Here is a 25935-nt window from a genome sequence, read left to right as displayed (position 1 = left end):
GGGATACATGCACCCAAATATTTATAACACCATTATCAACAATAGCCAAATAATGGAAAGAGCCCAGTTGTGCATTGGCTGATGAATGGATAACGTGGTATGTGTGTGTCTATATATATATATATATATATATATATATATATAGACACACACAATGGAATATTACTCAGCCACAAAGAAAAAAATGAAATCTTGCCATTGACAAAAACATGGATGTAACTAGAGACTATTATGCTAAGTGAAATAAGGCAGTCAGAGAAAGACAAATACCATATGATTTCACTCATATGTGAAATTTAAGAAATGTAAAAGATGAATATGTGGGAAAAAAGAGAGGCTAACCATAAGACTTTTCACTGCAAAGAGCAAACTTAGGGTCGCTGGAGGGCAGGTGGGCAGAGGGATGGTTTAAATGGGTGATGACTATTAAGGAGGGCATTTGTGATGAGCACTTGTGTTGTAGTTGAGTTATGGATCACTAAATTCTACACTTAAAAAATAAAAGTAAAAAAATGAAATAAATATTCTGTGTGTAAACTGTATTTTCTGATTTTAGAAAATCACATAAAATTGCTTTTTTGAAAAAAGCAGTTGATTTAAGGCTCTGGGGCAGGAGTGGAGAGAAGGACATGGGAGAATATACACATTATAATTTAATTTTATGTCTAGAAAACAGAAAATTTACTTTTTATTTATATTCTACCTATAGAGAAATATAGGGCATTTTGTGTTTTACAAAAGGGGTCATGAAATATAAAAAAGAAAAACAGATAAATTAAATCTTTTAGTATTGAGATGCCTTATATTTTTGCTCCTTAGAATAGTGAATGTGCTCAAATATGCTTCTTTAATTTGTTGGCTCTCTGAATTATTTCCTTTGAGAATATATGTTCTAAATTTTTTAATTCACTCTTCTCTCTTTAAGGACATGAATGAACCATCAAGTTTTGTACATGGAACAGTTAGCAATCAATGCAGAAATACAGAGTTAAATTATCCACCTTATTTCCCAGGTACAATATTGTTGCTATACCTTTGATGTTATTGGTATTTTTTAATCTGGTTTATATACCTTATAATGTAGGGAATAGGTTTCACATTTGTAATTCCCACTACCCGTCTATACATTGAATCATAACTCAACCCATGACCAATACTATTTAACATTATTTTTAGAAGAAAAATCAAGAAATATCTTTTATTTATATGAACATACTCCTAGCTTAGCATGCTTAAAATTGTTGCTTTGACTTTCTTGAGAATCTTCTCAGATTTAAAAATTCTCAATAATTCTTAAAATTAAAAAAAGAAACTTTTATGGAGTTTTCTTTTTAAATTTTTCTTCATTAGGAAAAAAATGAGAGGATACTGATAGCATTTCTTTGGTTGTCCCTGACCCAGAAAAAAGGGATCCAGTCACTCAATATTCACCCTCATACTCTCATGTTGACACCTAAAGTTATGGCAAAGCTCTGAAAAAATGCATCTTTATCTGAGAAAAAGTGGATCAAAAAATAGTGCTGTTATAGTGCTTGTCCAGTTCTTACCCCCAGGGCTTTGTGTTTCCAAATGGATTTTTAATAAAAGTCTATTTAATCAGTATGTCTCATCAGAGTGCACAAAATATAGTAGACTTTTAGGAATACCTTTTTTTCAGGTTTTTATTAATTCATGTTAATTGGTAATATTTTTGTTGCTGAGTACACTAAAATTTTTCATGTTTTTCTGTCACAATTGTAACTATAGTCACTTACAGTTGCAGATTTTTTTCATTTTTAATTCACAGAGAGGAAGTGTGCAAATGATTAAAAATCAATATTATTTTAAAACAATGATTAATGCTTTTGCCACAAGAATTTATAGATATGATTTACATATTTGCATACCAGGTACTTTATAATATGTTAATATTTTTCCATTGATTCTCCCCAGAACTCACAAAAAGAACTAATGGATTACATTTCAGAACTATGTGTATGGAAACTGAGCAGATTCTTAGTGATGGATCATCCGTTTTGCATTACGATGTTCATAATCTATATGGATGGTCACAAATGAAACCTAGTTATGAGTAAGCAAAGTTCATAATTATCCTTTTTGACTCTTTATTATCTTCTAGATATTAGATTTAATGTTTTACCTACTTCAAGAGTTTTTCCCTGCTGACCTTATCTGGTAGCACTTTCCTTCCCAATGTTGTCTGTAACTTACTTTGTCTTTTATGGCACTTAGAATTATTGTGTTTCTCTCTCTATCTCTTGCTTTTCCTTTCTCTTCATTTATATCATTTTATCATGGTTTTAAATTTTCATCCCATTCCAAAAGCAATTCTGAACAATGTTATTTTATTCCTCACTAGCTCATAGTAGCACAGTGATTAAGAAATAATAGGTGCTCAATAAATGGTTGTGAATGAATAAATGAGTAAATAATATATAATTGATGTCATTAATTAAGACATTAAAGTTTGGTTAAGTCTGTTGTTTAAATCCATTATAACCAATTTAGAATATGTGTAAGTGAACTTGATTTAATGTCCACAATAAACAAACTTTTATGTGAGGCCAGTGATGATGGAACACAAACCATTCTTTGAATATCAAGTCTTGATTAGCACTGTCCAGTAAGACTTTTTTGTAATGATAGAAATGTTTTATAATTCTGGGTTGTCCAATATGGTATCTACTATCCATATAAGGCTGTTGAACAATATGGCTATTGTGACTCAGAAATGGAATTTTATTGTATTTTATTTTTATTTTATTTTTTAAGATTTTATTTATTTATATAATTGAGAAATAGTGCAAGTGGAAGGAGGGGCATAAGGAGAGGGTGAGAGAGAGAATCTCAAGCTGACTCCTTACTGAGTATGGCCCCTGATGTGGGGCTTACTTAACTCATGACCCTGAGATTATGACCTGAGCCGAAGTCAAAGAGTTGGATGCTTAACCAACTGAGTCACCCAGTCATCCCCAGAAATGGAATTTTAAATTTTTTAAATTGTAACAAATTTAAATTTAAGTTAAATAGTCCCATGTGGCTAGTGTACACCATATCACACAGTGCAACTCTAGGTCAATGGCTCTTAACTACACAGTATAATCACCTGGAGATTTTTTAAAAAATGTATTGATTTAATTGGTTTGTGGTATACCTAAGATCTGAATTTTTAAAAAATTCCCAGGTGATTGTAATGAGCATGTAGGTCTAGTATATGACTGGAGTTGGTAAAAGAATGAAAAGCATTTTGGAGTAAAGTGTATGGGTAATATTTCCTCAGTTAGTGAAACATGCTTATCTTAGCACCATACTTCTCAACCTAAAAGAGGTGAATTATTTAAGATATTATTCCATGAATGTATGACCACAGATTTGTTCAACAAATTCTAATGTAGGGACACTAAAATCATGTAGAAAGACTATGAAATGTAATTTTTAAGAGTAAACACATTGATCTTCGATAGTGTTTTTTTTTTATTGGGACAAATCTTTCTTTAAATTTATCCTATTGGTACATAGTTTTGGAGCACAGTTATTCTCACTTTTTGTCCTCAGCTAACCACATTTTATCATAAAAATACAGATATTAAAAAGAACAAAATTACTGAAAATTGATAATTTTGGTGGCAAAATTTACACATTTTGAAATGAAACTATGTAATTTAAGGGAAATTGGAAAATCATTTCTTCACTGAGGTAGTAAATTGAACTTCTGGAACATATTTCATGGTTCTAACACACTGTGGATAAATGTAGGTAAATTTCTAAATAGTTGATAAATAGTTGATATACTAAATTTCTAAATAGTTGATATACAAAGATATTTAGGAAAATTTAGGGTATGTAAAATATATTTTACTCTTAAATAACAAACATTATGAGGAAGAGATCACTACAATCTTCCAAAGAACATTTTTTTAAATTTAAAGTCATAATACATTTCTTTAATAGTATTAATTTTGCTCCTATTCATAAAATTTTCAGTAAAAGTTTCAACCACATTTGTTATTTAAATTATACAGAGTAATAAATTTTAAATGTTGAGTTATATAATAGCTCAATTTACACATAGCCCTAGACTTTCATGTTTTAGATATTTTCTTGATATTTAATTTTTTCAGTTACATTGGAAAAAATGTTGAACTTTCAGAAATTTCAGAGATTAAATATAGTCTATATCTTTAAAAACCTTGACAAATGTAAAAGAACAGTATAAATAAATTACATTTACATTGAAGTGAAGGATGGATAGTAAAGACTTTTTATTAATCATTGGGGAAAAGTGAAAGGATTAAAAACAAAATTTTTTTCTTCAAGTTATCCAAGCTATAGCATTTTATTGTTCCTTTTTTTTTTTTTTTTGATGCAGCTTGTGTCTTTCAAAACTGGTGCAGATTTAACATGCAACTAGTTCTTGCTACTGTCCTCTTCACTAAACATGTCACTAACAAGAAAAAACAAGGAAATAATACAATTAATGGACTCAGAAACAGGAGATAAATAATCAGCTTGAGAAACTGCAGTTTTAGAGGAAGGACCTTGGATATCAGTGGCAAATGAAGTTTCCATAGAAAAACTTTCAGCCTTCAATAGCTCTCTTTCTCTTATTTAAAATTCAATGTTGAACTGAAACAAAGTTTGTGCTTCTAATGTAGGAATAAGTACACTATAAAAACTACCTCAAATTGTGTGTTCAAATTCCAAACAATTATCCAAGGATTTTATATTTATATATTCTGTATTTTCAACTTCAACAATACCTTGAGTGACTTTACAGATTATTATATATTTTTCATGAGAGGGGATGTAGAAAAATCAAAATCTTTATCTCCATCTGGAAAAAAGAGAGCTTTGGTGTTAAATATGTGATTTTTAAGTAAATCCCCCAGATTTTTGTAATCATAATTTTGAATGGAATAAAAAAATCAATAGATACAATTTATTTTCTCAGATATTCCTATAGACATTTTTTCCCAAAAATTTAAGGTATTTTTAGAAGTTTTTAAATTTTTTTAAAAAATGCTAATGGAAGCAACTATAAACACAGAATAAAAATACTTCCAAACACAACATTAAAATTCTTTCTATGTTAGATTTTGCAAAATCAACTGGTAACAGAGGACAAGCTGTCCTACAGGTGAAAAGTGTTTCTTAAACTTAAGCTATATTCATTATGACTAAACTATTTGTAAAGTTGGAACATGTCAAAAATATTTGGAAAATGTTTATAGTGGTGGGACTTTTAAATTATATCTCTAGTAGTTGCAAGTAATTTCTCAAAAGTTTTGTTCCCTAATATTCTCTGAATGGTTACAGAGGAGATTTTTCTAATGTAACAGGTCCTTAAGAGAAAATTATTATGAAAATAATTAACAAAATTATTCTCAACCAGAAACCTAGCAAAGCATATGTTCAGTTATTGATTTAAAGCCTCAGTAAAAAAAAAAAAAAAAAAAATGTTGCATACAGCAGGAAAAAAAGAAATTCTTTAAGAATGTATATTTCATGGGGCCATCTAGGTGTCTCAGTAAGTTAAGGGTCTGCCTTCTTCTCAGGTCATGGTCCCAGGACCCTGGGATTGAGCCCCATATAGGGCTCTCCACTCAGCAGAAGCTTGCTTCTCTCTCTCCCTGGCTTTCCCCCTGCTTGTATTCTCTTTCTCTCTCACTGTCAAATAAATAAATAAAATCCTTTTTTTTTTAAGATTTTATTTATTTATTTGACAGACAGAGATTACAAGTAGGCAGAGAGGCAGGAAGAGAGAGAGGGGGAAGTAGGCTCCCCGCTGAGCAGAGAGCCTGATGTGGGGCTTGATCCCAGGACCCTAAGATCATGACCTGAGCTGAAGGCAGAGGCTTAACCCACTGAGCTGCCCAGATGCCCAATAAATAAAATCTTAAAAAAAAGTATATATTTCTTGAATGTGAATATATTAGGAATTTGGGAACTTTATCTTTATAAATAGTTTTTGTATTAGTTAATTAAAATTAATTTTGTTTGCAAATGAACCTTAGAATATACATTTTCACATATATTTTAGATTGATCATCAGTTTTTTATTCTCTATATAAATAATCATTCATTTCTTGTTAAATGTCAGCAAATATATATGATGTATGTTAAATATATTAATGTTCCTAAATAGACTATATCCTCATATTTATGGTAGAAAATGAAGCAATGAAAATAGTTTTCTTATATGAGCTTTTTAAAGATAAACATACATGCAAGTAGGAAATTTTAAATTAGCAAGTACAATGTGGTCTTTATTATTAATAGATGGTTAAATTTATCATCCTACATCCATTGAAAACACTTTTAGTTTCCTCTAATTTTGACTTGATATATTCATTAATACAAAAATGTCTTGAGCTACTAGTTTATCCCGAGCACTGTATTAGGTGCAAAAAATACAAAGAAGATTAAGACATTATCTCTAACTTCAAGAATCTCAAGATCTCATTGAAGAAACTTTATGTGTAAAGAAATCAGGATAAACACTGTAGTCCAAAATGATTGTGAAGTGTGCCTAATTAGCTATTTGAAGTATTTTTTTCCTGAGTAGTTCTGTAGTCCTTATTCATATGCAATTTATTTTAAATAATATAAAAATAAATACTTTACTTCCCATTAATATTGGGATATTTTCTACTTAAGATGCTTTTATAGTATCACACAGAAAGAGATGCAGATAATATAAAATAATACATTATTATATATTTTTTATCACTAGACTATGTTTTAAAATGAATAATAAGTCATTGAAGTCTCTTCAAAGACTGAGGAGGGGTAAAAAGAAAAAAAAAATGTGAGGTAATTTGTAAAATTCATTCTCTTGAAATCTGGCTTTGGTTTGATTCTGTACTTGCAATAGAACAACTAGTTTTATTTTAAACACCCAAAAAACGTTGCTCACTCTCTAAAACAGAGAGTATTATGGCAAAGAGTCTCTGTAGAGTGATATGGAGAGTAAGTGTTGACAAGTTATAATTGAGAAGTATTGGAACAATCAATAGTTAGAGCCTAGACCTTTATTCAAGAGAACACAGTTAAATAGAATCAAATGAGGTCATTAAAAAAAAAGAAAACAAAAAACTTAAGCTATAATTATTTAGTTGATTTAATAACTTCAGTAGTTGACTTAACTTGTATTCATTGAACAAAGAAACAGGCTACTTAGGCATATCAGTTTAGTAAATGTTGAAAGGGAAAGAGCAAGTTTTAGTAACAGACAACAAAAACACCGAAAATACACACACACACACACACACACACACACTTTTTTTTTTTTTAATGAGGTGTTCATAAATAGAAATATCTGGAAATACCTCATGTGAAAACTCTCCATCTATCTTAGTGCATTGCAGAAGACAACTGGCAAAAGAGGAATTGTTATTTCTCGTTCCACATATCCTACTGGTGGACAATGGGGAGGACATTGGCTTGGAGACAACTATGCACAATGGGACAATTTGGACAAATCAATCATTGGTATGTGAGTCACCATCTATATAAGTTTTCTATTTCTATTCATCTATTGAGTTTTCTTTTATGTATTCACTTTTGCAGGTACTAGGTATTCACTTTTTCAGGTACTAGTTCAATATACCTCAATATACCTCAATATACCTCAATATACTCAGAAACATGCTTTTTGCATCATATTTTATGACAAATAGCATGATGAAAAGAGAGTGGGCTAGAAAGTAGGATCTGGGATGCATTATAGAAACTAATGATATCTACCTAGTTTATTTTGAGAAAATAATTTCATTCTTTTTGGTCTCAGTTCGCTGGAAAAGGGCAGGAACTGGGAAGGATAACATCTAGAGCTAAGAATAGAAATGGGTAGAAATTCTAGATTCTAGGGAATAAGAATACTCATACATGCTAAAGAATGGAACACTTCAAGCCAAATTTTTAAGAAGTCTTTTGACAATCGTTGGGTAAATAGTAAATAAGACATTATTATTTTAAGGGGAAATGGATAATTTTGTTTGAGATCTAGTTTTATTTATTTTTTTAATCTTTTTATTTATTTATTTGATGGAGAGAGAGAGAGAGAGATATCACAAGTAGGCAGGCAGAGAGAGTTTGGGGGAGGGAAGCAGGCTCCCTGCCAAGCAGAGAGCCTGATGTTGGGCTCGATCCCAGGACCCTGAGATCATGACCTGAGCTGAAAGCAGAAGTTTAACTCACTGAGGCACCCAGGTGCCCCGAGATCTAGTCTTAAAAATTCTTTTACTGTTTATATTAGGATTCAAGGAAAACAATCAGTGTTTTACAAATACTACTTTGAAAGGAGAGCTGGTATATCGCATGAATTCTGTATTACTGAAGAGGTCTCAGATGATTTTATTTAATAAGGATGATTTTTTTTTCCCAAATGATGAGAGCGGTGGTTAAATAATTACATAGATAGCCTTTTATTTAAAAAAAAATAACCAAGGAAAATACTATCACTTTTTTCTCATACGATAATGTACTTACAACGATTTTGTGCTCTAAATGTACCACCTTGAAATTGACAAGCAAGCATAGTGTCTTATTTTTATAAATGTCACTAACACTATAACATAAAAAACTTGAATAGTGTAAGAAGAAATGATAAAAAGGTATATTAACAATCTGAAAACTGTATCATTGGATTAGGTTATTAGAAATAAGACATCTTTATAAATAGAAAAAAATCAAATGTCAAATATATGAAAAAGTAGCTTTCTAAGATTTTTTTCTGTTTTTTTTTTTCAGGTATGATGGAATTTAGTCTCTTTGGAATCTCATATGTAAGTATTTCTATTCCTTTTATCTTTATAACTTATAAAGATTAAGAAACAAACCATTAAAATTAAACATCACAATATATTTTAGACTGGAGCAGATATTTGTGGTTTCTTCAACAATTCAGAATATGAGCTCTGTGCCCGCTGGATGCATCTTGGAGCATTTTATCCATACTCAAGAAATCACAACATTGCTTTTACTAGGGTATGTAGTTACTACATTTACTCTCATTCCTTTCCCCCTACTAACTTTGGAAGTTTTTAAATAGAATTCACCCTCTGCACTACAGGGGAAGGGAGGGAAAACTAAATGGGAAGAAATCAGAGAAGGAGACAAACCATGAGAGACTCTGGACTAGGGAAAACAAACTGAGTGTTACAGATGGGAGTGGGAGGATGGGGTAACAAGGTGATGGGTATTAGGGAGGGCACATGTTGTGATGTGTACTGGGTCTTATGCACAATTAATGAATTGTTGAACACTACATCAAAAACTAATGATGTACCATATATTAGCTAATTAATTATAATAATAATAAACAAAAATCATCACAAATAAAAGAAGAATTCACACTATCAGGCTGATTTTCAATCCATACTTTGTATGAACCTCTTTACATTTACTTAGGGCATCTGAGCTCATTGCCTTCAGAATTTTCTGAATTGGGTTACTTTATACTTTGGAGTTTAGAACTTGGTTAGCTGACATACTTACTGCTGTATAATTTTGGAATAGTCAGGGGAGAAATAAACCTGCTTCTTGAACTTCTTTCAACTGAGAGAAAACAATTAAAAAAAACAGCTTCAAACTAAATAATTAGGGAAAAGTCATTTGAAATACTAGTATCAGTGTATGAAAATGAACATATTTAAAAGGCAAATGTTAAGACAATGAGTTGAGAAATTGGGAAAAAAAAGAAAAAGGAATTATGAGAGCTAATTCTTGTGTTGTAGCACAACTCTCCATGTTACTAAATTGTCTGAAAGAAATTTTTGGAAAAGAGAGGTGACAATATTAAAAGTTATGGAAATGTATGAATAATTAGAGGCAATATCTAATTAAGTGCTAAATTTTGTGATATTGACTTTTAGTGAAGTGCAGAGAAAAGACGAATTATCAAAATGCACCTCATGCAAGAGTTGCAGACAGAGCTGGTCTTTGAAGGAGGGGTTCTAGCAGTAGTAACTGAGTGGTGGAGCTTATCACGTGCTGTGAAATCTTTGTGTCCATCCTGGGAAATGTTAGAGGGAAGGATATATTTTAGAAAATGAAAATAAAAATGAAAATCTGTATAAGGATAGAAGGCAGTATGGGACTACATTTTGGAAGAATTTGAAAGTTTGGCAATAACATAAATTGTTGGAATAAGAATACTTTAACAGGAAAACTTGCTGTCAGTAATGCAATTTAGGAAGCTGTAATATTGGAAGAGTGAAATGAATCAGTAAAAGCCTGCACAGGGATTTATTCAACAAGTATTTATTAAGAGTCTACCATTTAATATTTACAAAGTCCCTGCCCCATGATTCATATAATGTGGGCAGGATAGAGATAATAGGCAAATATGTATATGTAGGTGTGTAAGTGTTGTACGTATAGCCAGGTATAAATAAATGCATGTGAGGGAAAATAGTGAAAGCTAAAGTGATAGGGATTTATGAGGGCTCAGTTTTAGAAGGAGTACTTAGGAAGGTCCTCTTGCTTGAAATGACTTAAGCATTAGAGTGGAGACTTGAGTGAGGCACAGCAACCAAAACCAACATAAGGATATGGGAGAGAATTCAGGTGGAGGGTGTTAAGGGGAAACCTCCAAGATGGGAGGTGGTTGGAGTTTCGGAGAAGATGAAATGGAGGAAGGAAAAACTGAGGAAGTATTTTTAAATAAAAATCTATGGAACAGAAGCCTCAACTTAAGTTCAATTATGAGGTAGTATAATTGAATTTAGGGATGCATAGTTTAGAATTAAGTTCTTCTGTATTGTTAAAATTGAAATGGTGTCAGCGAGGTCAGTAAGTAACAGACATGATTTTTATCTCTTCTTTGGAAGTAGTAACAACAGGATCAGTTACTGTTTACTAATTTTTGAACCACTTTACTTTCAAAGTTTTGCCTATTTTAACATTATTTTCCATGTAACAATGATAACAGTCATCATTCAAGCTTTCTTACTACCAAAATCTAAAAAAAGTTGGCATCTGTATGGATATGGCACTGTTCTTAATATCATCATTCCTATTGATGCCAGCAAAAAACATTGAAAGTATTGCCCCCTGGAGTTTTGTGGCAGCCTGTTTTTTCCCTAGTACAAATTAAAATGTAAAATATGAATCACTTTCCCTACTATTTCTTAACCAGTAAGTGCAATGTTTTTTTTTTTGTTTGTTTGTTTTTGTTTTTGTTTTTGAGAGAGAGAGCTGTGCAAGTGGGGGGAGGGGCAAAGGTAGAGAGACAGAATATTAAGCAGGCAACATGCTCAGCACAGAGTCTAATGGGGGGCTCCATTCCTTGACTCTGAGGTCGTGACCTGAGCCCATTCAGGAGTTGGAGGCTTGGAGCCCCTGTGTGACTCAGTTGATTAGGTATCTGCCTTTGGCTCAGGTCGCGATCCCAGGGTCCTGGGATTAAGACACATAGGGCTCCATGCTTAGCAAAGAACCTATTTCTCCCTTTCCATCTGACCCTCCTTCTATCATGCTCTCTCTCTGTCAAATAAATATATAAAATCTTTATTAAAAAAAAAGTTGGATGCTTAACTAAGTCACCTAGGTGCCACACAACATTTTTAACAGGTTTTAATCTTTGCAGTGTCAATTTTCGTTTTTACCTTGAGTGCATATTCCAGAGGCGACTAGGGCATGCCCTTCTTTCTTATTCAGAATTAATTAGGTCCTCTCTTTCTCCTATTCTATTAATTCTTTCATATCATAATTTATCCATTTCTCATGAGAACACACAATGTGGGAGGGTCACCAAAATGAGCTCTGCATGTCTATTTCAATCTGCTTTTGTATAGCATTTCATTTCTTTTCTAGTCTTTTCATCCCTACACTGATTATCACCATGATTGACAATGTATTTCCTACCTATTCAAATATGAACTGCTCTTTACATATGTTCATCTAAACTGAATCAAGCTATTTGCATTTTTTAATTAAAATATTATGTTCCTTCTTCATCATATGAGATAGAAATATTACTGCATAAGATTTTTGTGATATTTGTGAAGAAATTATATACCACATGCAATGAATGGATATTATTTTCTACTTTTTATTCTCCACCATGTATTTGAAAATTATGATTTAAACAAGGACAAGCACTTATGACTATTTCATTCTGCTTTGTTTCAGAGACAAGATCCTGCTTCCTGGAATGCAACTTTTTCTGAAATGTCAAGGAATATTCTAAATATTAGATACACTTTATTGCCTTATTTCTATACACAGATGCATGAAATTCATGCTCATGGGGGCACTGTTATTCGACCCCTTTTGCATGAGTAAGTGCAAATTCTTTTTTTTTTTTGCCCAAAGGGGACAGATTTCATTTAATTTACTCAGTAATCTCATAAAGTGTAGAATATTTGAAATTGGAAATGTTTTCATTGCTATTTTAATATAAATTTTGGGTTAATAAGCATTTACATAAATAAGTATTAATAAACAGGGTGATATTAAAAATGAAACATTAATCAGTTATTGAAAAGTAATAATTTTTAGATATAATTACTATATACCTAGTGTTTAGATTTACATACCCTATTATATTGAATATTTTAAAAATGGAGGCAAGTAATATTATCTCTACACAATGATTTGATTAATTGAAATTCATAACAGTTAAGTAAATCTACCATATATATGTATGCCTGACTGAAGAAAACCATCTCACCTTTTCTTGGAGATGTGTTATAGAGTATCCGAGAACAGTTCTAGTATTTTGCTTAGAAAATTGTCTTGGATTCACTCCTTAAAGCTTAAAGTGATATATGATCAAATCTTAAAATTTTATTCTACTAGCATAGTTGTAAAAATTGTAGCCTGTCCTATTTTTAAGGCAAATACACGCTAACTCTTATTATGTCACACACACACACACACACACACACACACACACATGCTATATTACCAGAGTAATTGAGTGAGGTGATTTGTTAGATGGCATAATTGATAAATCAGTAAAAATACACAGCCTGTATTTACTAAATTAAATAATAGTATGCAAAGCAAAATGACGAAAGTAATACGTTGATCAATATGCCGTCTGTCCCGATGATAGGATCTTAATGACGGGTTTTCCTAAATTTATATTATCCACCAGTTACTTTGTTAAATTATCTACCACAATCCATTATTTATTTCTGGTAAATTCCTATTAATATCTGCCTCTATTATTTCCACAGTTTCCCCTCTTTGTCTTCTCCCTATTAACTTCCCAGAAGAGTCAGAGTATAATCTCTGAACTGAATCCCCAACCAGAAACATTATTATTAACTCTGCAAACTCTTGTCCTACTGAGAACATCTCGGCCCTTTTTCCCATGGAAAGTCCAGGAAGCAGTAAATTCAGCAGTCCACCTTGGCATGAATCTGTTTGTAGAAGAGTGAAATAACAGCAAAAGAACAAACAAATTGAAATGTGCAGTTCCAGTTCAGTTAGAGAAAAAAATGTGGACATTTAATAGTGATTATTTTGGAACTATGAAGAACAGATTTTGGTGTTTCCAAACATTTGTACCTGAAATTCAGAAATACATTAAATGCACTATTCAGTGAGCTCTAATTTAAGTAAGAGAAGCAAAATCTTTTTTATTCTTTTGCTCATTTCTATTTCTTTCTTTCTTTTATTTTTTTATGAACTCTGGGAAGCAATTTTTTTTTTTTTTAAATTACTGAATCAAGATTTAAAATTTTTTTTTTTTTTTTTTTTTAGTCATTTGACAGAGAGAGGTAGCGAGAGAGAGAGGGAGAGAGCACAAGCAGGAGGAGTGGCAGAGAGAGGGAGAAGCAGGCTTCCTGCCAAACAGGGAGGCTGATGAGGGCTCCATCCCAGGACCCTGGGATCATGACCTGAGCTGAAGGCAGACACTTAACCGAATGAGCCACCCAGGCACCCCCCAAATCAAGATTTTGTATAGCACACTTTCCTCACAATTCTCTTCCAGAGTATTTATAACTTTTGTTTCCTAGTTTATTGAACTTCTACAAGGCAAAGTTAATATTTGTACCTCTGTGAATTCACTTCAAAGATTTCGCATTCAGTTGACCTTACAGAAATTCTCTGTATTTTGTCAGGAAGTTTGGTTATAGTCTACATTAACTTATAAAATATTGTACTACTTATTGAACATTAAATCCCAAATGATAGAATTGTTTTTGATTTGTTTATAGTTTGGTTTTTCACTTCAGTCCACAAAAGTCTATACAGCAAATGGGATTTGAATAATTATTTTATGGTATTCAGGAGAAATGAAGTTCTTTGACTTAATTATTTGTAAATATTCTGTCAAGGTTCTTTAATGACAAGATAACATGGGATATATTCAAGCAGTTCTTGTGGGGCCCAGCATTTCTTGTTACTGCTGTGTTGGAACCTGTAAGTCCTATCATATATTTTTGTTCACAAAATATTATTTTCCTTGACCTATATGTTTCTAATGACTGTCTTTAAATTCCAGGGTGTTGACACTGTAGTAGGCTACATTCCTGATGCCCGGTGGTTTGATTATCATACGGTAAGTGGTTAGGGAATTCTGGGGAATTGACTAAAAACATATGTGTAACAGTTTTATACTAGCCTTTTCATTGGTGACATATTTGGTTTACTTTACACTTAAAAAGGTAAGATATTTCTTGCTAATTATAGCTGTATCAAATTAACACACAGTGAAAGAGAGTTAATTTATTCTGCCATTGTTTATTATGGAGTCATTGATTTATTTTACTGAATAAACATAACATTGTACACAAGAAGGTCATTGTCCTGTATCAATATGCAAAATTACCGTTAAAGGTTATATAGTCCTTCCAAGAATAATGTATATGACAAGCCAGGAATAACTTTTGTGACCTTTGAAAACCCACACATTTTCTGCATGAGAGTATCACAAAAACAAATGGTGGTGAATTACTTTCAAAGCTATTAATAACTAAGAACTAAGTATATACTTTAAGTAACATGATTTCCCAAATACGTGTTTGAGTTTTCATTAATTTTTGTATTTTGTATTTTTATTAATTTTTGTATTTTGTATTTTGTGTATCAATTGATATACTTACGTGAGTATTTTTGTTTGATACATCAAACACCAGTATTGCTGATGATTCCATTTCTTGCCACTTATGTTCTTCCTTCCAACCTCCTCATTTACAGGGCCAAGACATTGGTGTCAAAGGGCAGTTTCATGCATTTTATACTCCTTTAAATACAATAAACCTACATGTCCGTGGTGGTCACATCCTACCATGTCAGGAACCTGATAAAAACACATTTTACAGGTAAGTGAAGTATTTATAAGAGCTCAGATTAAATTTTGAGATATGTCCTGCTAGAATTGTCAAGAACTGGGAAGGGTCTGAGATTTTACCCTATTTCCAACTGAACAAGTTAGTCTGCCACAGTGTCATGGATGTTGGGTAAGAGACAAAGGTCTTTCTTATTCATGGCATAGCAAGAGACTTGAATTTCATGTTTGCTTCAGTTTTCCTTGTCCCTGAAGTCCCATGGGGATGACCTGGAGTGGACTAGGCCTAGACAGAAACTGCACATGTAGGAGGTTGTGTCATAGCTACAGAACCCCAGGCTTAGGCACTCAGTCCTTTATAATGGGCTGTAAACAAACCTCTTCATTGTTTGCTTTCAAGGGGATTTATTACACTGGCCAGTAAAATTTTTTAAAAATTAATTTAAAAACAAACAATGCCCTATCTTCCAATACTGTTTGCTTTAAAAACATCCACTAAAATATAATTCAGGGGCACCAGTTTGGCTCAGTCAGTTGGGTATCCAACTCTTGGTTTCTCCTGGGGTCATGATCTCAGGGTCGTGGGATCAAGCCCCACACAGGGCTCTGTGCTCATCAGAGAGTCTGCTTGAGATTCTCTTTCTCCCTCTCCCTTTGCACATCCCTATCCATATGCAAGATATGTAGATATTTGAGACTCATGAAAAATTGTCTTCCAACATGATATTCCTTCTAATCGTAAGAAAGTTTCCCAGATCAAAATACCAACTAAAACTTCATGTCTTCTGTATAAATATGCAAAGATATTGACAAATGAATCTCTTGTATTTTGAGTGGCTGCCTTATCTAAGTACTCATTTTTGATGCCTCTGACATGTGGAAAGAAATATTATTTACTTGATTGAAACATGATTTCTTAAATGAACTTTCTATAAACTTTAAGCAAATATTGTTCAGAGGACTTCCCTTTCCTTCCACTTTTTCTGTTTCCCTTTTTTACCTCCCTCTGTCAGTCCTGTGAAATATTTCTAAATTCACTCTAGTCTATGAAAATGTAGATATCCATTGACAATATCACTGCTTCTTCAAACTACAAGTACACTGCTGCCCACAGAAGAACCAGACCTGTTTTTTTAGCAGCCTCATCCCATATAAAGATGAAAGATAATTCATATTAATTCATATTTTCTAGACATTAACATTCATAACTGGTGATCTGGCTAAGACCTTCTCTTCTTTGACCTAGGACCCCTACCTGGTATTCTCTCCCTCTCACTCAGCATTATATCCAATCTACCAAGGATCATGGCCCTACTCTGTTTTATGTGATTGATGTAAGGGTGAATCCTTTTACCAGAGTGTCTAGTTCCATTGCCTAAATTCCTGCTTACACATTCAGATTTGGGGACTCAGTCTTGATTCTTCTCTTCTCGTGCTGTATGCACTCATTTGGTGATCTACATGCTGACAGCCCTATTTGGCATGCATGGACTTTTTCTATCTCCTAGAACAATCCAGATCCATTTCTTTCAATATTCTACCCTGATATTAATTTAAGAGGAGAAAAACAATTATATCTGAGAAATGAGGGTTTCACGGAGGAGAACATTTATAAATTGGACCTCAAAGAATGCTTTTGTTATAAGAGACAAGTAGAGAGGCCAGTATGTGTGTGTGCGTGCGTGCGTGTGTGTGTGTGTGTGTGTGTGTTCAGAGGCATACAGTAAATAAGTTATTAGGGCTAGGTATATAGATAGGGTAGAATGTAAACTGTGAGACACTTTTTAATCTTAACTTCTAAATATGTTGGAAAATTGTGGGTTAAACCAGATTTTTAATGTTGCTAATATATATTTATCTCTTACCCCAGTAACTATGAGCTTGAAATATATACATTACATGTAAATATATGTATGTATTCATGCTGAGACATAATAATGTCTTTACATGGAAAATACCAAGTTGCTGTAGAGATTTGAATTCTAATGTTCTGGATATTTTAGGGCAGTAAATGGCAGTACACCTTTCAACATTTGTGATTGGAAAAGACAATTATATCTAAGCATAACTTGTCTGATAAATCCTTCCTTAAAAATATGAGGCTGTCAAACCAAATCACTTGTACAGCCAGCAAGGAAGCACATCTTAGTTCACAGATGGGTCTATGTAGGCACCAGCTTGGGAGGTATTGCCCATTTCAAGGATAGAAATTAAAACTTTCATGCTACTCTTCACATTCTTATTAATAATTTCCAATGATAACTCAGTGATTTATGTATGCAAATGTGAGAGAGGCTTAAATTATAACAGATTAAAAACACTATTAGTATATGCTATAATAGCACATATAATAGTGTATATTAATATAATAAATGCCAATTAATATATAGTATAATTATATTACATTATTATTAAATATTAATACATAAATATTCATGTTTAATGGTCAGTGGTCAGATTAGCAGAGAGAATACTAAATAAATATATCAATAAACTTAATATGGTTTAAACCATTATAAATGATCTGTTAAGTAGGTTATCTTTTGAGATCAAAAGACAAGCATATTTTCTGTTAAATATGAAGGATTTTATGGTTTATGTTATTCCCAGTAACTTATTATTAAGGGAAGGCCTTTAATTTTCTCTGTTGAAAACAGTTTGTATTCTCCTTATTAATATCCTTATTTGTTTTCCTTTGGTTGTTCATATGGCTGCTATATCATAACTAAAGATCTGGTATTCTATAAACATAGGTAAAATTATATATATATATATATTTTTTTTTTTAGTCGACAAAATTACATGAAGCTCATTGTTGCTGCAGATAATAATCAGACGGCACAGGGATCTCTGTTTTGGGATGATGGAGAGAGTATTGGTGAGTGTTCCATTTAATAGATAATGTAATTGATGGCATACATATTATCTCACATTGCTTTTATGTTATCTATTTTTGTACCTTGGAAGCTGAATGAAAGGCTAATATTATCCAAAGCTAAAGTAGCTTAATAATTAGCTAAATCAACTGTAAAATGTAGTATTCTAAACATCAAAGACTTTCCTCTTACCCTAAATGTAGTTAATCCCTACAGGAAATGTCTGAATAATTAGGAAACATGTACAGACAGAGAATGTATATTGATCATTTGTTACTCCCAGAAAGTAGCCCATGCCATTCACATGAGAAACATTCATTACGTGTGAGGTCAGTCGAGCTGAAACGCCACGTTCCATGTGCACACGGCAATGCATAAAGGGTGCCTCTAAAACATGAGGTAGCCTAGAAACAAAACTCAACTTTGATCTCTGTACTTCATGCCTATTTGTTTGTTTAATTCAATATTCTTTGCATGAAAAGTTTAAGGATTTAAACTTAGATCTATGTTTACTCTATAGTCATAGAGTAATATGAGTCATAAAGTCATTTTTTTTTTTCATAAAGTCATTTCTTAAGACCAGACAGAACTGCTAGGCTCCCAGCCATGTGTGCTTTGCTGACCATTGTCACAGAATCACTTAGGGTAGTTTATTGAAGATGCTGATCCTGAGGACCAGTTAATTTCCATTAATTTGGGGAGAAGCCCAGGTATCACCTTCAGGTGATTAGTACGCTGTTAAGTAAACACTAGCTGTGGATTAGGGTTGTTGACTGTCATTAACAGTGTTACTCTACTAGATGGGAGTTCTGAAGATTCTCTTCAAACAAACATCAGTCATAAAAACTAACATCCGTGTGGAGCTGATGTTCTCACAGGGCAGTTCAGTGCAGTGAAAATAAGCTATCTGCAGAAGAGAGATCTTTCATTACTAGCCAAGACATGTATTTTTCAACTTTTTAGGTAAATCATAGTTAATATTTTACAACCCTAAGAAATGGGAATCAATTTATTAGTAAATAAAGTATATTGGAAGGTTGATACAAGAATCACATGAATCAATCAAAACAAGACTCTTGAAAACAAAACAAAAAATTTTTCCGTATCTTGTGATTTAAGGTGAAGAATCAACTGCTATCATTTTAAACCCTATGTTTTTAGAGTCCTGACCTTTGTTAACATGTCAACTGGGGTTCTACAAAGTTTGCAGTCTTTCTCACCTGCGCCCAGCAGGCTGCACTTTAAATTTGCCTACAGTTTTGCCACTTTAAATTTGCCTAAAGTTTACACTTTAAATGTGCCTAAAGTTGAGTTATACATTTTCATTCTTGTCTTAGAACCTTTGAATTTATTTACCTATCCAATAAATTAGTTCATTTGAACAGCAAGGGAGACAATGCTTCTCTTAGAAATTTTACTCCTGGTCTTCCTATCAAACTAAGATACAGATGAAAGAACTTGGTATGACCTTTACCCTATTAAAGTTTCATGGCAGATTTTATTTTTTAATCACTGGAAAGAAACAACATACTTCAAATATTTATTTATGATCTCTCTATGTAAGCATATGAAATTATTCTGGCCAATTGGGGTTTTTTAAATTGTATCTGACAAATTCAGTATATTTGTTGTAATTCAGTATGAAGATTTCAGATAATTCCTTGAAATTTCTTGAGTAAACAGCAACAACAATATACAACAAATGTTTCAGCAGGTCAGACTCTGCAAAGAAGTGTTCTCTCTCAGCAAGCCTATCAATCTAGTTAATAGGAACGGAACTACTTCCTCCTCTAAGTATATTCACATTTTATAAAATACTATTTGCTGACATATTTTTTTCTCTCAAAAAAATCAAAGATAAAATATAGCAGTTCCCCCTTATCCATGGTTTTGGTTTTTTCATTTTCAGTTACCCATGGAAAACCCCAGTCTAGAAACAGATGATCCTCCCTCTTATAGTGTGAGATCAGTAGTAGTCTTAAAGCTGCATCTTTTTCTCTCTCTCTTTTTTTTTTTAAGATTTTATTTATTTATTTGACAGACATAGATCACAAGTAGGCAGAGAGGCAGCCAGAGAGAGAGGAAGGGAAGCAGGCTGAGCAGAGAGCCTGATGCCGGGCTCGATCCCAGGACCCTAGGATCATGACCTGAGCCGAAGGCAGAGGCCTTAACTCACTGAGCCACCCAGGCGCCCCTTAACACTGCATCTCAATGTCCAAGTCATTCATCTCACTTCATCTCCTCACCTAGGTATTTTATTATCTCCCATCATCACAACAAGAATAAGCACAGCACAGTAAGCTATTTTGAGAGTGAGAGACGACATTCACATAACTTTTATTACAGTCTATTGTTAGAGTTGTAAGTATTACAGGAAAAATCTTAGTATATACAGGGCTTGGGGATCTTAGAGTGTATCCCCCCACATAAAGGGAGACTATTGTAAAATTATCTCAAAATTTGTGTATATTAAGTAAAATTTGACCATTCTAGCTAATAAAGTTGTAGATTAGGCAAAATTAGTTGCAGATTAAGCAGTTTTTAAAATAATTATTTAACAAAATGATGGCATGTGTAAGTTTGAAAAGGAAAGTAAAATTTGTTACTTTTTCAATGTTATTTTAACACTTGTTTCAGTCATGCATTTAATTTACTTTTGCCTTTCTGCCTTACCTATGCTTATTTTGTTTTACATATAAACACAGTCTTAGAATTCAGGGAAATTTGGACTTTATTCCAGATTTTGTTAATAATTAGTTGACTCACTTTCAGCCATTTATTTAACTTCTCTGGCGCTCACATTCCTCTTCAACCATGAGAACAATAAAAAGACATACCACTTAGAGCAGTGTGATAAAGTACTTAAAAGTTGACAAATAGTAAGCACTTAAATTTTAGCTGTCAAATTATTTTAAAAATTGATTTTAAATATGGTAAAGTTATAATTAGGTAAAGAAATGAATATAAACCCCATGTTTTATCAGTTTGATTTCAATAGATCTCTGATAATCTCCAGCAATTGAATATTTTTTGCCAAATGACACTAGAGTAAGTTTCCATCATGTTCATTTTGCTTTATAAATATTATTACACTGTCAGTCATTGAAATGGCCGGTAAGTGTCCACCAATATCACCATCCTATTCTGTTTATTCTTATACTTTTTTCACCCTGCCAGAGCCATTTTAAGGTGATTTTAGACCTGTCACTCTTTAGCGTTACTCTCCAACAAATAAATACACACACACCAACCTACCCTGTTCTTCTAGGGCCCTCTCTGAGGACTCATCTTTCATATTAAAGTGCTTCTTGGACAGTTTTTGAACAAGTTAAATAAACTTAGAGAAAAATTAGATATGCATTGATGGTATTTGATACACTTTATACTAGGAAAGAGAACCAAAATATTCTAGTTTTTATTATTTTACTTCTTTGGAAATATAAATATATTACCTTTTGTCTCTCTACAGACACCTATGAAAAAGGCTTGTATTTCTTGGCACAATTTAATTTAAATAAGGTAAGTCAGTTAAATAATATTTGAAGTTTTGTTTCATATTTTATATTTTTGTATAACATACCTCATTTCAAAAATATGAATAAAAATTTGCTATACTATGAAATACATTTTGGTTAACAGATCTTTGCTTTAAAAGATTTAATTGCTTTTGAAAGTGAGGGTTTAAATTACTTCTTTGTCTTTGTCTTTATAGAATACCTTGACAAGCACTATACTGAAAAATGGTTACATAAACAAAAATGAAATGAGGCTTGGATTCATCAACATATGGGGGAAAGGAAAGACTGCTGTTAATGAGGTTATTCTTATATATAATGGAAATAGAGAAGTAGTTAAATTTAGTGAAGAGCCAGACAAGGAGGTAAGTGACATAAGAAAAAAAAAAATTAATGGAGTTTTTAAAACATCTATATGGATGTCTTCTATTTCCTAACCCTAATGAAACATAATTATGGGTCACCTGTCACCTCTGTTGTTTATTTATTTTCCTTAAACTTCCAAATTGATCTCCATATTATCATCCTTAGTAACCTGTCATATGAATCAACCTAGTGACACCTATGTTACAATTTTCCTGACGTAATCAAAGCAAGATTCAATTTACATTAAGCCTCTAAGTCATTGTTATCCCTATAAGGTAAAATGCCTCAAAATTTATTTTTTTAATATAAAATGTCTACATTTAAATATTTAATATACCTTGAATAAAATATGTTTGGAAATCCTTGCAAAATTAATAGAATTGTCTATTGGCACTTGAATAATTTGACACACAGGTATACAAGGATATAATTCATACATTAAACAAAGTGTTGGAATTTTTATGTTAAATTTCCATTGCTACCAGTAATTAGTTCTTTTATTTTGAACAAATAATTTTAAGCCTTCTTTTTCTTTCACATTCAATAAGAATATGCAAGTGAACAGTCTCTTCAGCTCCTTCCAATTCTAAGTTCTAGAATCCATGTTCCAAAAAGGTGGATTTCAAAGAACATATATTCTAGTCAACAGCTAACTGTTAGAAATGATCCAGGTACAAGGCTATGGCTCTACTACTAAAATTGTGTGTGCATATTACCGGTTAGTGTTAGAGCTGAATAAAAATAACTAGCCGTTGATCAACAAGTCACTTCCAATACCTAACTTAAAAACAGTCGGTTGTTTGACTGACTTCAACTTAAAAAAATAATGGTTGTGTCTTGGGCCACAGTCTTATGTCCTCACAGAATTTTACAAAGGTGAGAGGTAGACAGCACCTGAAAGATCATTCTATCCACTGGAAACTTAATACTGCCCTATTGTTACTGGTGTTTTGTAGGCAAGTGTTATTTCCCCTCTAATGTAGAACTATGTTCTAATTACTATTTTGGCGTCAACATTCTTTTATTTCTTTAAGTTATATCAAGGTTGTAAAATTAGAGTTTTGTATATTTAATGTCCTTCCTTGGTAAAATAAAAGTTGGTAACTCAGTGCCTCACCCCCATTTTTCTTCTTTTTAAAATTTCACTGGTTTCTAAAATTACAAAGTAAGGGAATCACTGATTTAAGCCAGTGGTCTCATGTGGCAGACCAAGAAACTGAGTCCTTCAAAGGGAAAGTTAATTCTCCAGGAATAGATAGTCAATGGTTATCAATCACAATTAGCAATCAGGGTTTTTGAACTGCCCAATGTTCAATCAGAGTAATAAGGATAATTTGACATATATATTTTCTTGCTCCTTATTTAGTACTACATTGGTAAAAATAAAGTTTGTAATTTTTACTATAAAAATAAACTAAAACACTAAGGTGAACAATGTCAAATAATATATTTTAAACATATCAAGTATTATTTTAAGTTCATTTTAACCAGATGCTTGGTATAAAAACACATAATTTATGAAGAAAGTTCATTCCACATAATTTATAAAGAAAGTTCATTTCACTGCTTCCAAACACATTCACAAAGAATTTTAAGTATTAAGAAGGAATTTTTACAATATTTTTTTACCTCATTGATTCCAAAAGTAGATATTATTTTTAACTACTAACAATTGAGCAGTTCCTTCTAAATTCATTTAATAAAACAAGTACTTATGAGCACCTAGGGATTCAAAGCTTTATAGATACATGCTAAAAGTAGAGAGTGGTCAGTTTCTTTTTTTATTCTGTTGGCCTTCTCCATCAGTGTGGGAATTGTATGCAAATCGTGATTTAATTACTTTATTAATGCAATTTTATTTTATTTTTTTAAGATTTTATTTATTTATTTGACAGAGAGCGATCATAAGTAGGCAGAGAGGCAGGCAGAGAGAGAGGGGGAAGCAGGTTCCTCACTGAGCAGAGAGCCCGATGTGGGGCTCGATCCCAGGACCCTGGGATCATGACCTGAGCTGAAGGTAGAGGCTTTAACCCACTGAGCCACCCAGGCACCCCATTTTATTTTATTTTTTGAAAAGATTGTATTTACTTATTTGCTAGAGGGAGAACATGAGCAGGGGGAGGGGGAGAGGACAAGAAGACTCCCCACTGAGCAGGGAGCCTGATGGTGTCCTCAATCCCAGGACCCCAAGATCATGACCTGAGTGGAAACCAGACACTTAACTGACTGAGCCACCCAGACACCTCTCTATCAATACAATTTTAAAAACATTTTCCTAGCAACAATTATGTTTTGTTGCCTCTTGTACAGGTATTAAAAGCTATCTGATGTACTTTTTCCTTTTCACTTTTGATATAAAAAAAACTAGGTTAGGTTTTGGTGTAAGATGGATCAGTTTCAAATCTGGCAAATATACATTTTTAAAAATTATTTAATTTTACCTTTTAAACTCTTCTATTATACAGTGTGGGAAATAAATCCTAGAATGTTGTGTTTTAGTGAAGAATATATTTTATAAAGCCCCTATGAGAGTACCTGTTTTTCAGTAAGCTGTAAAGGAATGTGGATTGTCTTCCTCTTCTCTTGCATATTTGATGATTGAATCTAAATTTTCTGAGCTAAGACACAGAAAATCATGTGATATGTTGGAGAAAAAGCAGTGGTAAGGTCTAATGAAATCCTCATATCATAAAAATATTACAGACGATTGGCTAGAGCTGCTCAGTAACCTCCATAATTAGTCCCTACATGGTCTGATTGAAATTCTGTCTAGTGAAAGTAACACAACAGAACTGAAATTATTGTGCATCCTAAAGCATTTCGGGATTGACACAAAAGAAAGCACATTTCCAGTCTAATTTTTGTGTATTAATATGTCCTAATATTTGAGGGCAGGAAACATAGAGATTTATGTAATAGAATTATAAATAATTCTATGTTTAAGAATATGGAGAAAGAATAAAATAATAGAAATCAAGATAATTGGTAAATAGTATTAGTTTTTCACAGTCTTTTAACAACCATTCCACCTCTCTGGGATTTATTTTTATCTGTATTATGAGTGGGTTGGGTGAGATTATTACTGAAATAGTTGTGAACATTCTAGAATAAAATTTCATCAAAAAAAAGAGAAACAAAGACTTCTATCAGAGAAAATTTATACATAGAAATAGTCTTTGTTAAAAAAACAAAAAAAAATCTTGCTCTGATTCAACAATAATTACCATTTTGCTTTCTTTTCAGATATTAAATATTGATCTGACAGTGAATAATGTTACTCTAGATGAACCAATACAAATCAGCTGGTCATGAAGATCATCATCAATTCCAGTTGTCTAAGGGAAATTAACACCTGGATTTAATTTTCACTGTACTTAGAGTTTTCCCTTTTTGTTGGTTTCTTATATTGTATAAAATATGAATTTCATAACATCTATCTAAACTTACTCCACAGTGTGCAATAATACTAATATTAATTTTATTATGTTAATGTGTTCTGGATCTAATTGTTAATGTATTTATTAGGATTTAAAGAGTTCTAGTTATTTTGCTAAGTATCAGCCAAAACTGTAAACTAGTTACTAAATATATACATGTGTAACTAAGACATAATTAAAACAGGTGTTTTTTAAATGAATTTTTTGTGTAATTGTATATAATATTTTCTTCAAAGTTTAGTAAATTTAAGTCATGTAACAATACTTGTGATCAGATTTAACTACTTCTTAGTATGTACATTTAATTAAAAAAACAGAAAATAAAATGCATATAAGTATAGAAAATGTACATTTCTCTTTATTTTCCAAAAATAAATTGTCCTAGTTTAGATTGCTGTAACAAATTGTCATAGACTGAGTAGCTTAAGCAATAAACATTTATTTCTCATCGTTCTGGAGGCTTGGAAGCCCTGAACAAGGTGCCAGCAGATTTG

General features: G+C 32.2%; 1 protein-coding gene across 2 annotated transcripts in view; it reads left to right on the top strand.

Moving 5' to 3' along the window:
• The window catches only part of SI (sucrase-isomaltase), a gene marked incomplete at both ends in the record, with an annotated part of 93988 nt that extends 68672 nt beyond the window's left edge, over positions 1-25316 (top strand). For both annotated transcript variants that reach the window (XM_080810249.1, XM_080810248.1), the window contains 13 exons: positions 926-1013; positions 1933-2071; positions 7358-7491; positions 8752-8786; positions 8872-8988; positions 12136-12284; positions 14295-14379; positions 14462-14518; positions 15157-15281; positions 18037-18125; positions 21593-21642; positions 21836-22003; positions 25248-25316. In XM_080810249.1, coding sequence (XP_080666375.1) covers positions 926-1013; positions 1933-2071; positions 7358-7491; positions 8752-8786; positions 8872-8988; positions 12136-12284; positions 14295-14379; positions 14462-14518; positions 15157-15281; positions 18037-18125; positions 21593-21642; positions 21836-22003; positions 25248-25316 — 1305 coding nt within the window. The remainder of the gene's footprint in view (positions 1-925; positions 1014-1932; positions 2072-7357; positions 7492-8751; positions 8787-8871; positions 8989-12135; positions 12285-14294; positions 14380-14461; positions 14519-15156; positions 15282-18036; positions 18126-21592; positions 21643-21835; positions 22004-25247) is intronic.
• Positions 25317-25935: the final 619 nt, after the last annotated feature.

The sequence above is a fragment of the Martes martes genome (assembly GCF_963455335.1).
Source record: "Martes martes genome assembly, chromosome: 1".
Classification (NCBI taxonomy): domain Eukaryota; kingdom Metazoa; phylum Chordata; class Mammalia; order Carnivora; family Mustelidae; genus Martes; species Martes martes.
This window is presented reverse-complemented; position numbering and strand designations above follow the sequence as displayed.